This window comes from Urocitellus parryii, chromosome 1 (genome assembly GCF_045843805.1).
Source record: "Urocitellus parryii isolate mUroPar1 chromosome 1, mUroPar1.hap1, whole genome shotgun sequence".
Lineage (NCBI taxonomy): Eukaryota > Metazoa > Chordata > Mammalia > Rodentia > Sciuridae > Urocitellus > Urocitellus parryii.
Genome location: NC_135531.1, coordinates 104,124,334 through 104,140,873, shown reverse-complemented (window position 1 = coordinate 104,140,873; position 16,540 = coordinate 104,124,334). Strand labels below are relative to the sequence as shown.

The window sequence follows — 16,540 nt, the reverse complement described above, 5'->3', positions numbered from 1 at the left end:
CTAGACCAACACACTGGATCTAGAGGAGAGACAAGTCACTGGGGCGAGGAGGTGGTCTAAAGCCCCGAGTGCAGGCAAATGCCAACCTGAGTCTCCAAGACCTTCAGCCCCAGGTTTCCTGGGCACTGCCACTGTCTGTCTGCCTCTGGCAGGAGGCTGAGAGCCTCGGCAGTCTCCACAACCTCTGGACTTCTGGTGCTCCACCTGCTTGGGGTGGAAGTGGACTTTCTCAGGAGGTCTAGGATGGAGCAGCAGGAGGTGACTTGGCTACCCCCCCCCTCCCTCCATCCACACTCACGCCACCACTGAGTCCCGCACACACTGCCCCATGCAGCCTTGACTTCATTGTGTCTTGCCTTCTTTTTTTTTTTTTTTCTATATTTATTTTTTAGTTCTCGGCAGACACAACATCTTTGTTGGTATGTGGTGCTGAGGATCGAACCCGGGTCGCACGCATGCCAGGCGAGCGCAATACCGCTTGAGCCACATCCCCAGCCCCTGTGTCTTGCCTTCATCACCACAGAATCACAGCTACCTTGACTGAGGGCCATCACTCCTAACTGGTGTTCTGGTTCCTACTGCACCGGCCACAGCTGTTCTACCTCGAGAGCCTATCCCCACTCATGTCAGTTCCTGAGGCCCCTTCCCATTTCCCCTCTCTGGGTGTTTATAGGAAATCAGCCACAATCACCCTGCAGTTCCACATGAGCTTTGCTGCAGCTGAGTCTTTCCCCATCGACTCAGCCCTGGGCTCAGGCTATTTCTCTGGCAAACTGTCCCACTCACAGAATCCCAGAGCTCTACTCCATCAAGAAGGAATCCCAAGTGCTGGCTTGCTCACTGCCAGGTGTCAGACCGTCTTTCCCAAGTAGCCAACTACATAGCCTTGTCCCAGGTACACCAGGAATTTGCATCTTTCTTTTAAGTTTTTTATTTTGAGTTCTTAAAAAAAAGAGAAAAAAACAAAACACAGAAGCCACAACCAGAAGAATAGACAAAAAGAGGACAAAGGCTTGGGATCAGCCAGAGACCAAGTGCATGGATGAGCACACACTTGGCCTCACTGGGTCTGCAGAGTGAAGCGGTGGAAAGTCCAGCCCTTGGGCATGTTAGATTTAAAGGGGGGAGACAGGTCACTTAAAAAAATATATATACTGTACACATCTATGTGAAGCGCTCTGTGCTGGGATCAGTGGGGCAAGGTCCCAGGAGCTGGGCTCCCTCCTCCTCAGACCAGGCTTCTAGCAGGCTCACAGACTTGGCCAGCATGGGGACCCTGCACTGGCCATCTTCTGCAGAGGGAGAAGTTATAAATCCAGTCTCAAGCCAGGGTAGGCAGAGGTCAGAGGCCTGGAGATGGTCAATACTCCGTTAAGAACTCCCTGGGGGAAGGAAGCACATCCAGACATAAGACCTCCTGACCTTTCCCTCCATCAAGGAGGATAAAACCTGGCCTTCTTGCTTTAGGAGAGGGGGACTGACTATCCCTCACGTGCTGATGCTGGTCGCTCTATTCTGGACCCTTCCGACACTCCCTCCAGCCCCTGGTGTTGTCACATGGCCCCACCAATTCTTGAGGATTGGAACCTTCCCCAGCCCCCCTTCCTTTGGTCCTCCCATGGCTGGGAAGGGCCAGAAAGCATACCTGTCTTGTGCCTGGCCTCTCACACAGTCTGCTCTGCGGTCTTCTTCTGTGAGGAGAAAAGTGTCAGGGCTCTTATCCCTGAGGTGTATCCCACTGCTGCCCCACACCTGCCGGGGACTGGCGATTCCCCCAGGACAAATGCCAGGTCTATAGGGATCCCTAGGGATGGGGCAGTGCCTCATGTGCCCTCCAGGAAGGAGCCCAGGACTTTCCCGACAAATCCAGGCCTACTGGGCACAGGGGGGACGCCATCCTGCCTGAGAGGCTGAGGCTCTGGCCATAGCATAGACCCTGCTCAGGCCATCAGCCCTCGAACTCTGCTGCTCCACAAGCAGAGCAGATGGCTATGAGAGTTTCCTCAGTAGGGACAGCCTGCCAGCTGGGTACATGTAGCCCAAGTCCTGTTTCTTCTCACCTGAAAGTCTGCGACAGCCCATGTGGGTCTCCCTGACCTCTGGGGGTATCCCTGTCCTTCATCCCTAACCCCCCTCATTCTCCACCTCATAGATGAGACAGGGCCACTTCTGTGGCTTCCAGAGGCTAGGAATACTCCCTTCCGGCTCTTTCTCACAAGATCCCCCTTTAGAGTCAAGAATGGAGAGGGCAGGGACGTGTCTGGGTGTGCAAAGGGCTAACATTCACCCTGGGAACTGGGTTTGGGTCCCTTTTTCGGTCTGAGACGCTGCAGGAACTCATTTTACCTTTTTCTTCTTTTTCTTCTGAAGCAGTGAGTCAGGGTCTTTGGTTGAGGCCTTTTTTGCTTTCTTCTTTTTTTCCTTTTTGTCCTTGTCTTTTTTACCTGAAGGAAGAAAGGAAGTTTCTTGAACAACAGATTTTAATCCTGAGTGCTGGGCCATGCTGGAGGTATAGGGGCGGGCAGGACTCCAGGGCCTGCTCCTCCTGGCTGGTGCTCAGCTCTCCCCACAGTCCAGCAAGCCATCAACACAGCCAGGGTGGGGCCAGGACACCTGTCCTTCAAAACCAGCCTCATGCCTTCTTCATCCATGGACCACTTGGACTATGACTAATTTTCTTTAAATTAACTCAATTATTATTATTATTATTACTATTTTTTTGGGGGGGCGGGCAGTGCTGGGGATGAAACCCAAGGCCTCATGCGTGCTAGGCCTCATGCTCTACCACTGAGCTATATCCCTGGCCCTAAATCAACTCATTTAAAAAATTCCCTCACAGGGCTGGGGATGTGGTTCTGTAGTAGGATGCTTGCCTAGCATGCATGAAGCCCTGGGTTTCATCCCCAACCACCCCCCGCCACACACACACACACACACAAAAAAAAAAAAAAAAAAAAAAAAAGGAAGGAAAGAAAGAAAAAACAACAAAACCTCCCACAGTCCCACAGTTATTTTGACAGGAAAGTGGGAACCTAATACAGTACTGAGCACCAAAGGGTCAAGCGTCCTGCTCTGAGGGCCACCCTGCCTTTGCCCTGGAGGCATTAGGCATCTACCCGTCTCCTGTATTCCTCTACCACCCTGGTGCAGCACAAGAGGGTTGCTTGTTTGGAGCGGTGAAACCCCCTGACCCTGAGCATCCTCCTTCTCTGAGCCTCAGTTCTCCATCTGCAAAATGGGAATAAAATACCTCTTGTGCTGGACAAGGACTGACGAGGACCTACTGAGCGCAGACTCTAGCACAGGTCTCAATGAATAGGAAACCGAGTTCTAGAGAGATGATGAGGGCTCAGGTGTTCTGGTCCATTTTGCACCCCAGAGCTGGTGGGAGAAACAGGCTCTTCCAAAATCTGACATGGGCCAAAGAGGCACAGGACACCATTCTCTGCCCTTGTCAGGCTGCAGCCTGAGCCTGGATCTTCTAGAAGCCTGAAGCTGAAAATGAATGTGACTGTCAGATACTAAGGGAACATTCTGGGCTTTGGGGAGCTGGCTCGAAGCTCTGGCCCAGGTGCTCTGGAATCTTTTCCGGCTTTGCCCCCAAGACCCTGGAAAACCCATCCAGGGATCTCCTTGTGCACAGGGAAGAGACCAAGAGTTGGCTAAGGACCCCTGCCGCCCTCAGCATGGGCCTAGGGAAGCAAGGTCTTACTTACTTTTATCAGATTTCTTCTTCTCTTTTTTGCTTTTTGGGTCACTTTGATCTCCACCCTCAACCTTCACCATCCCCAGCTCCCCTTCTGGCTGGTCCCTGGCCCCATGGGAGCCGGAAGGTCCCTTCCCCTTCTTCTCCTTTGTGTTGCCACTTGCTCTGTCTCTCTTTTTCCCTTTGGAAGTCCTGGAGGCCTTTTCTGAAGAAACAGCACTCTCCCTGCCTTCCTCAGACACTAGCTGCTTCTTCTTTTTGCTCTTGGGGGCTCTGGTGGCTGACTGGTCTCCTGACAGCTTCCGTTTCCGGCCTTTCCGGCTGCTGTCCTTGGCGGCATCTGTGGCTTTCTTCCTTTCCTGCTCTAGTAGCTCCTTCAGGACCTTCATCACTGAGGCCTGCACCTGGGCCTCACTCAGGGGCCAGGGCGCCCCCTGGAAGTGCTGGGCAATGTTGCTCTGCAGTCCCTGTGTGGAGTCTGTGGAGCTCGGGGCTTCCTTCCTGGGCTTCTCAGAGGTGGCACCTGAGGTGGCTTCCTTTTTACCTGTGGAGAGAGGAGTTGGAGTCAAGGATCTAGGGAAGCTGAGGACAAATATCTATGGTGAGCGCTGAGAGGATGCAAGGAAAGACAGCTCCTCCTCTTGCAGGGGTATAGACAGGAAGGCAAGGTCCAGTGGTCACTCTGTCCCATCTCCGTCTCCAGAGTCCTTGCGTTCCCCATACCTGGACCTTGCTTTCAACTTAGAGCTCTTTTGTCTTTTCATACAAAACTCTACTCAAATTAGGGTGAGGGATGGACAATGAACCCAGATGTTGACGTGAGGCCCTGAAATCTACCATGAGATGAAAGAGCAAACAGAAGGGAGATGGTATCGTGTAGCCAGGAGTCCAGAGCTGGGTCAGGAGATCTGGTCTCTGAGTCTGACTTTACCACCAACCTCAGTGACTCTAGCCAGGACCCAGATCCTCTCAAGGGCTGTTTCCCTGCTTGTAAAATGAGGAAATGGATGAATAATGAAGTCTCTCTATTATAAGCTATAGATTTAAAATAAAAGTGAAGGGCTTGTAGACGCTCAATTCATAATCCATCGACACAGGGGGCCCTTGGCCCTTCTAGGCCAGGGTTCTAGGCTGCTGGTGGGGGCACTGGGTGCACAAGTGGTGGCTGACTAAGTAGGTTTACTGCCTGCCAGAGTGACTTCTGGTGCAGCCTTTGTTTAGAATTTTCCACGCCTCTGCTTGCCTTTGATAATTGTGTGCTGACTACACGTGTAAAAAAAACCTTCCACAGCCCCCTCTAAAATGTCTCCTTGTCACACCCGCCTCTCACAAAGAGAACACTGGGGAGGAAAGTGAGCAACGACTCCGCTTCTGACCCAGCACGCGAAACTGCTACTTAAAGCCCAAAGACTGGGCCTTGCCACTGCCTCTGGCCTGGACAGGGCTCTACTCCATTCTGGGCTAAGCAGGCATAAAGCTCTTACCTGCTGTGCTCTGGAAGAGGGCTCAGTGGTTTGGCTCTGGAGGTGACTGCTTTGAGGAGGGATAAAGGCAAACATCCATGTCACACTGGGTTGGGGGCTACTCCTTGCAGCATGCAGTGGGCCTGACTGTGCCCATAATTCCCTCCAGTCTGCCCTCCAAAGTCCATGTGACTATTTTCTGCATGCCATACCTTGACATGCCCTGGAGCACCACCCTCTGCAGGGCCTGTTTTAGACATGTTTAGAAACCCAGGGTGGGCTAGAGATGTGGTTCAGTGGTAGAGCGCTTGCCTGGAAAGCATGAGGCTCTGGGTTCAATCACCAGCACCAAAAAAAAAAAAAAAAAAGAAAAAAGAAAAGAAACAAAACCCAGGGTGGTCTGGGGATTGTCAGTGCTTTAGAGTGCGTCAGAGTGGCTCTGGGCTGGACCATTGCCAATTCCTGCAAACAGGCTTCCAGTCTTCTGTCTGAATCAACCTCAGTGCCTACACCCCACATCATGATCCTGTGTTGGGAAGAATAGTCAACGGGGATGGCTGGAAAGAGCAAGGTCTATTTCACAAGTCAAGGAGCTGCTTCCAGGCTGGGGACATAGCTCAGTTGGTAGAGTGCTTGCCTCACACACATAAGGCCCTAGGTTCCATCCCCAGCACTACAAAAAAAAAAAAAAAAAAAAAAAAAAAGGGTGCTGCTTCCTCTAGGCAGATATTCTCCTACAGCTGCAACCAGCTTCCTCCAGCTAGACACACCTGGCTCCTGGGCTGCCCAGACCATGGGAGCCAGATACCTCAGGGTGGGCCCCACTTGCACTATGAGAAGGTCTCACTGGAGACCAAAGCCCCTCATTTGGAGAGCCCTGGTGGCAGACAGGACCACGTTAGTGGCACCGTTGCTGCAGGAGGACAAAAGGAGGCCCACTGCCTTGTCCTTCCGCGTCCTACTGTCCCTTGACTTACCTGTTTTAAGGGAAACAGTGGCTGCCTGCTGAGACTCCAGTTTGCCCTCTGGGTCATCTTTTTTTGCCAGAGCAGAGGAAACCAAGGGGCTGGAGTCTGGCTTTGGAGTCACCTTTGAAGCCTGGGAATTGGCCAGGGTCAGCCCCGGGGTCACATAACCTGAGAGGAGAGACTGAAGAAGCCCAGTGTGAAAGAGGCTGCAAGCCCACCCACCCCGCCCAGAAGCATGACCTGCTGTGAGGACACCAGCCCAGGGCGCTCAGGCCTACCCTGCTGAGGCAGACTGAGTGGGCACTGAGCCCCGGGGTGCTTCAGTGCACCTTGTGAACTCCTTGATCAATACACATGTTAGACAAGTACATCCAAAAAGGAAATTTCTTATTATGAATGCAAACACAAAAGTCACCAGCACTTGCCATGTACAGAGAGAGGAACCTTGAAGAAACCTGGTTAAGAAATGTTTTTGTCTGGGAATCACCTAGAATCACAGACCCAGAGGTTAACTGCTTGGGCTCCTAGGGATTGGGGTAGGAGCTTGCCTGGCTCTTTCTTTTTTGGGGGGATTGAACCCAGGGGCGCTTAACCACTGAGCCACATCCCCAGTGCTTTTTTATATTTTATTTAGAAACAGGGTTTCACAAAGTTGCTAAGGCTGGCTTTGAACTTGCAATCCTCCTGCCTCACCCTCCCAAACCACTGGGAATACAGGTGTGCACCATCATGCTCAGTCGCCTGGTTCCTTTGCAGGCAGGATTTTGCCCAGGGCAAGAGGAGGGGGCCAGATGTCTGACCTGAAGGACACCAGGTTTAACTGGTCTAAGAGTCCAGCCCAACCCTGTGGGCAGCCAGCCCCCTTCCTGGCAGTTACCTGGGAAGGGGCCACCACTTCATCCTCGCTGGACTCTTCTGTAGTCTCCTCCACCAAAGTCTCCTTCTTAGAAGGGGTTGGACCTACTGGAGAAGCAAAGGTATCCTGTTGAGGGCCCCTGGTGGCCCTTGTCAGTTAGGCAGAGTGAACCCTTCAGAGGCCTGAGATGCCAGGTCTAAGTCCCCCCATCCCTCCACCCAAGGACTCAGGGTTGGGCCCTCCCTGTGGAAGGTCCTGCTACATCCTGTTATTCACGGCCTTCATCTCCAGCTCCCAAGGTCCCACTTATATCCCCTGCTTTCCCTTGTGGGGAAGCCTGGTCTTGGGAGTTAGGGGAGTCAATAAGAGGAGTCTGATACCAAGAAGCTACCAGCAGTTCAACAAGAGTCAGGGTTTTGAAATCATTTGGACAGATTTCCTCAGAGGGCTGGATGAACGGGTAAACTGAGGCCCAACATGGGATAACATGGCCAAGGTCGCAGATCAAGCTGGGACACAGAGCTGAGGCCAAAGCCCAGGGTTCTACCAGGCTGCATCCCACCCCTGCGCTGGACCTGCCCTCCTAGCACCCTCACCTAGCCTGGGGATTGACTTGGCTGTCTGAGGTCCCCTAGTGTCCTCGCTCCCTGAAGAGCTGTCGCTGCTGTCCTCGCTGTCGTCTGAGCCCCCAGGGGCTTTGGCTTTGGAGAGGCCCGAGGGTGTGGCTGTGGCCTGCTGGCCTGCAGGAGGCTTGGGTTGTTTGAGCTTGTTGTTCACTCTGTTCTGGACAGGGGAGCTCTGGGGATGAGTCACAGTGAGTGCTCCCACAGCACTGTCAACCTAATTTGATGAAAGAAAGAGTGGAAGGTCATGTGGAGCAGTATGGTGCCTGCTTAGCACAACAACGGGCTGGGCACTGTATCAGAGCCACACAGGTGGCCTCCTGGATCCTTCCCGCAGCTCTCCAGGGTGAACACTGTAGTTCCTCCTTACACACCAGCCCACCGAGATCCAGGGAGGTAAGTCCTGGGACTCAGGGTTGGGCCCTCCCTGTGGTAGGTCTGGTAACCCTGCTTCCCAGCTCACCTCACTTGAAGACTGGGTCCTGGCAGGAGGCTGGGCTTCACTTGCTTTGTGGGCGAGGACTTTCAGGGCGGCCTGTGTCAGCGGGAGGGAAGCTGAGTTCCGCTTTGCCACCTGTGGACAGTGAGGGGCAGCTCTGAGACCAATAGGTAACTGGGATGCCATCTAGGTCATGCCTGGTCAGACCCTGTCTGGCTGGGGTAAGAAGGGACCCAAGTATCAAGAATCATGGGGCTAGAGTTGGGGACGAGCAGCAATTAGAGGGGCAATGTCACCATTTGGGCAGAAAGATGGGTGGCAGGTTTAAGGTTATGAGAAAATCACCTTGTTCTTAGAGTAGAGAGAGAGCTCCCAGCAAGAAAGGGAAGTAGCTTGATCCCACCTGAGGCCCACTCTAACTCGCACCCTCTTCAGGATATACCTCTAGCTGGGGGTCCCCCTACTTTCTGCACCCACCAACAGTCAGGGAGCAAGAACTTCAACTTCCCGATCTTCAGGGTGCCCCCAGCTCACCTCCTCAGGGGGGGCTTCCCTGCCCATCCTTCCTAAAGCAGATCACTCACAATTCCCTAGTTTATGTTCTGTTTCCTTCATAGCATCAAACAGTTGGTGGGGAACTTGTTTCTGTTTGATTTCCTTGTCTAATGGTTGCTTCCCGACTGGCTTGAGAACTCCATCCATGAGGACAGGGGCCCTGCCTGTCTTGTTCCTGCTATTGCCGTGTCTGGCAAGGGCAGATGGTCAGCACCATCTACTGGCTGAGTGGCCAAACAGGTATGGGCTTTGGGGGTGTAGTGATCATGGGCTGGTTACCCACCCAGCCAGCACACACCCTCTCCTTCCAGAGGCCATTCTTGAGGTATAGCTTGTGTGTACCCAGTGGGTGGGTGGCACATCAGCCCCTCCAAGTTGGCACTGCCCCCTAGGTGCATGGCAACTTTCTTTCACCCTCTCAAGAAGAACTCGGTGGGGTGCAGTGAACAGCTCCTTCTCAATGGGATAACAAACCAATAAGGCTGAAAGAGCAGGGACTTGGGAATCAGGAGACCTGGGTTTTGGCCCTGCCTAATTCTGATCAAACCACAGCCCAGGTGGGGATGTGTGCTCAGTTTTATCTTCTGAACAGTGGGTCACTGCATTTTTAGATTCAGGCAAGGGTCAAATAACAATCCACTAAAAATGGTGAAGGCTGGGAAGAATGCTAAAGGGATTGTTCTATACATTCTGAAGGGCAACTTTTGTTCATGGCATTTCAAAAGTGGGAGAAAGAAAATAAATCAGAAGCTTCACCATGCTGAAAAAGCTGACGAAGGACTCCAGAGGGAAGTTGGCCCTGTTCAGCTGTGGGTTCCCTGAAAGCATTTCTGATTCTGTTTTCTGTTTGGGGTACTCGTGATTGAACCCAGGGCTGCTATACCACTGAGCTACATCCCCAGCCCCTTTCATTTTTATTTAGAGCAGAGTCTCCCTAAGCTGCTTAGAGGCTTGCTAAGTTGCTGAGGTTGGCCTCAAATTTGTGATCCTCCTGCCTCAGCCTTCTGATTCATTGGCATTACAGTGTGTGCCACCATACCCTATAAAAGCAATTCCTAACAATACAAAAATGACTTGGGAATCTGGCATCAGGTCTATGGTCTGAAGGCCAGGAAGGCCTCTGGCTATGAGGCCAATGCTATTGGGGGTGGGAGACAGCCACTGCAGTGGAATCCAGCTGCCCTCCCTCTCCGTCCACCAGGTACCTGAGTGGCTGCTGCCTCCTGTTTCTTGCCTTCTGATGTCCGACTGGACTCCTCCCTGCTGTTGGCTCTGGGAGTCGTCCGTGCATGGGCAGTGGGCACAATCACATTGGTCTTAATAGCTGAAATAGAGGACAGGAGCATATCAGGATACAGAAACCCCATGGCCTCCTCAGTGGTGGCACAACCCAGTCACCAGCCCATCTGGGGACCCAGTGCTGTGCTGTGCGTAGGCCTTCCACAGAAAGAGGTTTCACTCCATACCCCAAGCATTCCAGGCAGGGGCCTGTCATCTGACACAGCTCAGGGACATCCAATGGCTGCTATGGCAGCGACCCCCCACTTTTTCCTCATGTCCTCTCCTCTCAGCCAGTCAGGCTGCTACACCTGAGCCATGTGCTAGAACACTGGTACCAGAGACTCCTCATGTAAAATGGTCTCTCCTGAGAGTCACCCAGATATTTGCACAGTCTGTTCTAGAGTTCACCGGAGAGCAGCTTGTCAGAGCCCAAGACAAACCCCTGTCTCTTCCGACATGGTGCTGGCAGAGTGGAATGTGGTACTGTCATGTAACCGGTAGGAACCACACCATAAATATGTACTGACAAACCTTCAATGTCACAACATACCCACCGAAGATGACAAGCACTACGTACAGTATGGTCTACTTTACAAACACAGGTGTGTCTTAGGCTTCAGTCAAGTCAGCAGCAGAGAAACGTTAGAAGTAATAATATTTGAGATGCAGGCAGTGGGGTTATAGGTGATATTTTTTCTTCTTCCTTTTTTTTTTTTTTTTGTGGTACTGAGTTAAACCCAGAGCCTCACATATGCTAGACAAGAGCTCTACCAATGAGCTACATCCCCAGACTTCTAAATTTTGAGACAGGGTTTTACTAAACTGTCCAAACTGGCCTTGAACTGCAATTCTCCTGCCTCAGTCTCTATAGCGGGGATTATAGGTGGGTACCAGGTGCCCAGCTGGTAGTTTTTCTTTTGTGCTAAATATATTACGGTTTTTTAAAAAATATATTTTTTAGTTGCCAATGGACCTTTATTTTTATTTATATGCGGTGCTGAGAATTGATCTCAGGGCCTCACACATGCGAGGCAAGCACTCTACCACTGAGCCACAACCCCAGCTCATAATATCATTTCTTAATTACCTTGCCAGAATTAGGTATGATTTCCTCATTAAAGTGTTATAACAACAATAAGAGTAACAGCCATTTTTTGTTGTTATTGATAGAATCACAGATTCTTTTAAGTCAAGGACACCCCAGATCTGGTCCTACCTTCTGTTGATAGTGAGTTAGCCCTTCATCAGAGTGACAATGCAGGGCCTAGACACTTGGTCCCTGACCAATCCCTGGCCATGCAACTCGACCAGAGTTCTGTCCCCTTTCGCCTCAATGGGGTCATTGCCAGCAGCTCCACCCAGCTGAGCCTGGCAGGTGAAGCAGGGCACTCACCAGGAGTGGAGGACTGTGTGGCGGGGATCAGGTCTTCATCCTCGCTCTCGGAGGAGGAGTGCCGGGCAGTGCCATCTGAGACCCGGGCCTTCCTCAGGGTGTTCGAAGCTTGGGCCTGTGCAGGAGTAGCAGGTGGGCCAGCTGGACTACGATTAGGGTCGACAAAAATCAGAGGGGGTTTAATCACCTTGAAAAACAAAAACAGAACATACCCCCCGGTGATTAAAGGTTTGGCCAGGGAAAGAGGAAGACAGGAACTTTGTAAGGCAAAGGGGTCCAAGAAGCGCAGGCGCAGCTGGGCACAGAGGCCACTCTAGCTGCCTAGGACACTCCCAGCCCACACCCATCCCAGGGCACCTTCCAAGACCCAGCACAACACTTCACAGTTCACAGGAGCCCACCTGACCCTGACAGTGAACCCCCGAGGGCAGCAGTATCAGTTACACTCACAGGTGGGAGGTCTACAAGCTACAAGCCCAGAAAGGGAAGGAGTGCCCACCAACACAGCCTGCTAGAAGCAAAGCCAGGGCCACAGTGTTCAACTGAGCCTTCTTTCCCCTGGCTGACTTTAGAGACCTGGTGAGGGGGAGCCCTAAAGTCTTTCCTACAGCGACCTGGCCATAATGTAAGGTTCCCCAGGAAGGTGCTTAGAGTCTAGCTCTCCCCATTGCAGCAGCTCTGACACGTCCTTGAGATGTGGCCCAGGCTGCAGCCCCAGCTACACTGACCTAGTTTCAATACATAAAATACATGAGGAAAACAAGGGTGGTTGGGTGGGAAAGAACCACGGGATTAAGATTTAAAGGGATTAATAACCTAACGCAGCGTGTGGCCCTTATTTGGAATCTTATCTGAACACATCAAATATAAAAAATACCATTCATGAGATAATTGGGGAAATGAGAACGCTTGTCTGGATAGGTCAGTTTTTTTTAGCTGTGATATACAATCCTGGTTGTGTTTAAAAGGAAGAAAAAAGAAAGAGACCTCATTCAGACCGGCACACTGAAATCCTAGTGGATGAGATGACAGGCCTGAGACCAGCTTCAAAGTGGCCAGGGTGCTGGGAGGTGAGGGGGGATGTGCTCGGAGCCAGCCTGACCGGTGCGTGTGACTGCAGAGACTGGGCTGGCCGTGGAGTTCTTTACACTGCCTCACCTTTGGGTGGGCTCTCAATGTCCCAATGAGAGAGTGACAGGAAAAGCAGGTGGCAACAGCAGCTCACTGGTACTGTGCAGGCCAGTCTGGCTAGGAACTGCAGCTCCTAGAATGTGCCACCCGTACACCAGGGGAATCCAGGTCTGCTTCCTCCTAAAAGCCCCCAACTAAGGAGAGCAGGGAGAGCCATGAGCCAAGGACAGGGGCACCTACTTTCCACTTTGGAAATGTCAGCACTAACCTGAGGTCTGTTCCTGCTCTGGCTAGTGGGGCAATTCAGGGCAGGAGGGGGAGGTGCCTGAGGCCTGGGTGAGGGGCAGTTAGACCTGGGGCTGGGTTGGGTCTCTGTTCGACACACCACCCTGCCCACCTCGTGGGCCTGACTTGTCATTCAGTATCCCTCAAGGCGCTGTGCTGAGAGAGGTAAAGTAAAAAGTAAGCAGAAAGGTGCCTGCCCGAGGGTGGAAGCTCTGCTGGGCTTAGGCCCTTCCTACCCCTGCCAAACAGCCTCCCCCACGGCTGCTCTGATCTGCCACTTCCAGAGCCTTCCTTCCCACGTGATGAAAAAGAGAAGGATGCAAAGTGGGAGAAGGCTTGCAGTGGAGGGAGGGGGATCTATATATATGTGAGAAGACAGAAGAACAGATTGTCGGGGACCAAGAGAGGCAACGAACCCACTGAGGCAAACAATAGCGTCTCGGGATGTTAAAAGCAGCGCAGCAGCAGAGCCTCCTCCCAGCTCCACCGGCCCACGCCACCCCGGCCCGGCCCGGCCGCTGGGCTGTGGGAGGGAGGTGGTGCAGGGGCCCGGATGCAGAGGGCGGCTGGGCCACAAGGGGCCCACAGCCTGGTACTATTCTAAGCAGGAGAGCAAGAATCAGGCCTGGAGAGTTCAAAGAGGAGGGCTGCATCACCAAGGGTGCAGGGGACACCCCCTTCTGTGCCTGCCTTTGCCATGACAACCCTGTGTGGTCAAGCCACAGAAGCCCGGAGACCTAGTTTCTCACCTGTTGAAAGAACAAATAGTAATCCCTGTCGGTCACTCACTGGGATGGGGGCACTGCACATCAGCTCAGGCAGGGGCTCCTGTTCTGGTTAGAGAAGCTCCTTGAGCGTCATTGTCCTGCTCGAGCCCATGGCTGCACCTATAGGTGCAGCATACTAAGGACCAGAAGGAGTCCAGGGGCTCCCTTCCCACTCGTGCTCTGGTGCCCGTGGGAAGAAGCCAGAGGCTTCCTGGGCAGCACCTGTGGCCTGTTAAAGTGGAGGTCACAGCTTGTGTCCTCACTCAGCAAGTCTGGGGCCAGGTGGGGCTGGTGGCTCAGGCTACAGACCCCAGCATGGGACACAGTCACAAAGGCATGATTGCTCCAAGAGTCCCTGCCAAAACTGCCTGTGGAGTGGAAGTGTAGCTCATTGGTAAGAGGAGTACTAAGCACAGGAGTCCCTGGGCTCATCCCCAGCACCTCAAAAACAACACAAAAACCTGTCCGCGGATCGGGTAGCAGAATCTGGGCCAGTCCTACCCTAGGGGACTAAGAAATGCCACTATTTGGGGCTGAGAATTTTGAGTTTTGAGCCTTGCCCCAGAGGTTGAAAAGGCTGAGGTCCAAAGACTTTGCTCAGGGTGACCAGCAAAATGCTCTAAAATGCAAATTGGAAGTTAGTTCTCTAGGGACCAGCCAGGAGCTCCTCCTAGTACCCAGCATGCCAGGCCTTAATTTAACACCCTTAGTTTCTGACAGATTTCTCCTCTCTGAAACTCTGAGGGCAGGGCCTATGTCTTTTGTTGTTTTGGCACAATAATAGAGAAAGTGACACTTTCAAAAAAATTAATTAAGCTGGTAGGTAAAAACCACATATGCTCTTGGTGCACATCCATGCCGTGACACACATGTGTAGTGGAATGGCTCCCTTGAGCTATTTAATGCATGCGTGGCCTCACACACCTACCACTTTCCTTCTAATCAGCACCCAAGCCAGGCTGCAGCGCAGGCCCTAGCTGAGGCCCCTGCTCTACACAACATGGCAGAGGGGCAGCCAGGGGACTGGGATTGGAGCCTGGGGCTCAGCCCACAACCCTGGTATCAAGTTCTTGCTAGGTTGGTGGGCTAATAAGAAAAACAGCAAAAACTGCCAATAGCAAAATGTTTGAGAAATGCTTAATAATGATAGTAATCATAATTAAGGGACTGAGGACTGAGAAGCTTAAAGTCCCCCAGCTAGGCGGAGGCCATAGCTTCCCCAGGAAGTGCCTGTCTTCCCAATCTTCCCTGGGGAATGCACAAACTGCCGACTATTTTCACTTCTGCTTTTCAAACAGGGGCTCCAGAATCTTCAGGACTAACGTACCAATTAAATGGTTCAGTTTAAGCATGATGTTCATTTTAATTGTGTTAGCCAGCCCCCGCAGGGAAACGCAGAGGGGCCCCTCCCTCACAGCTGTTCTGAGCCCTCAAGAAGGAGACTTCACAAAGCTCCACAGCGAGCCAGGGGCACAGCCCAAGCCCCAGAGAAATGTCCAGACAGGGCCAGGGAGCAGGCCAGGGAGCATGGCCTGGGTTCAAATGGATGGGGCAGGCTGCTCAACTCTGAGCCTCATTCCCCTCCTTAAAATACAAATAACAAAAGGACCTTCCCTCAGAGTTCTTGTGGGGATTAAACAGAATAACTCAAAATGGGGTTCAGTACAGTCCCTGGCACACAGGGAGGGACCCATAACATTAATTTTTCACCATGGTTTTGGTGAAGGTGTGCGAGCAGCCGTCAGGAGAACCTCAGTGACAGACTGACACCTGATACAGAAGGACAGTGGTGAAGCAGGCCCACTGGTGTGGGGGCTGCAGGATTCCAGCAGCTCTGGCGAGGCTGCTAGAAAGGCCTGGGTTCATGTGAAAATTTAGGCCCCAGCAGTCAAGCTCCCTTGGCCTCTGAAGTCAGAGAGATGGGCTTGGTCCCTCCCTTGGGGACGTTGTCTAAGGAACACCAGGGGTGCAGCAGAGCATGCTAAGGTGCCACAGTTGCTCAGGTTGGGGTCTTGGGCGAGGCCATGGAATTCTGATGAGCCCTGAGAAGCTCAGGTCCCAAGCCAGGACAAGAACACACAGGGGCCAGGAGCCAGTGTTTGTGCCCTTCTCAGCCGTCTTCCTGAGAATCTGGGGAAATTGCTTCAACTCTCAGGGCCTCCATTCCTGAAGTGTCAAATGGGGCAATGCCACCTGCCCTCCTGACAATCACAGGCATTCTGGCACAGGCAGAGGACTGTGCCAAGGACTTGAGGTACTTGCATCAGTATAGATGAGGAGGCAGGTACCGTTACTGACCCCATCCATTTTACTACTGAAACGCCAAGCCTCAGGAAGGTCAAAGCATTTGCTGGGGCCTAGGGCTGGTAGGTGTGGACCTGGCCTCTGGCCTCTACCCTCCGCTACCCTGCTTGGAAGCCTGTGTGTTCAACTTTTTCTGCCGCCTGCCTCATGGGGTTACTGTCCAGATGAATGTGTCAGAGAGAGCTCTGGAAACTGTGAAGTGCCGTTTAAAAGTGGCAAGTTTTCCCTGTGGCAAGATCTGCACCCCACCCCCAATTCACCACCCCTGCTGAGCTGGGCCTGGCGTGTCTTCAGACCAGGTGCTGCCTACCTGGCTTGATGGCAGCTCTTCGCCACTGCTGTCTGAGGACACCTCTGCATTCTCAGCGGGTCCTGAGGTCAGGGCCTTGCCTCTGGCAGTCTTGGAGGTACCATCCTTCTGAGGAGGCAAGAACATGATGGGGAAGGGGTATGAGCTGAGGGGGAACACAGCTAGTGACAATGCCCCTCTTGTGTTCTGGCTCTCTGGGGAAGATGGCACAACCTGCTGGCCAGGCATGCCCCACAGCCACTGGACACATATCTCCATCTACTTACCTTCTTCCAGACCTGACTCTGAACTGGAAAGGTGTATGACTTAGTCACAGCTAAAACCTGGGGGCTGTGGTGCTGTAGCCTGGGGCGAGGTTATAGGTCAGTGGTCTCAGCACAGCTCATATGTGATTCTAACACCCCCAGCTAAAAGTGGCCTGCTGGCCGCCATCTCTCCCGACCAGGCCAGGCATGAGGG

At 52.7% G+C, this 16,540-nt stretch overlaps 1 protein-coding gene across 1 annotated transcript in view; it reads right to left on the bottom strand.

The window, feature by feature from the left end:
- Positions 1-974: 974 nt before the first annotated feature.
- The window catches only part of Tcof1 (treacle ribosome biogenesis factor 1), a 35,890-nt gene continuing 20,324 nt past the window's right edge, over positions 975-16,540 (bottom strand). The window contains 11 exon segments of the mRNA XM_026414656.2: positions 975-1,382; positions 1,646-1,691; positions 2,347-2,444; positions 3,717-4,250; positions 6,147-6,318; positions 7,015-7,097; positions 7,590-7,833; positions 8,080-8,190; positions 9,816-9,934; positions 11,285-11,471; positions 16,082-16,189. Of these exon segments, the coding sequence (XP_026270441.2) occupies positions 1,665-1,691; positions 2,347-2,444; positions 3,717-4,250; positions 6,147-6,318; positions 7,015-7,097; positions 7,590-7,833; positions 8,080-8,190; positions 9,816-9,934; positions 11,285-11,471; positions 16,082-16,189 (1,683 nt within the window). The 3' untranslated portion in view covers positions 975-1,382; positions 1,646-1,664.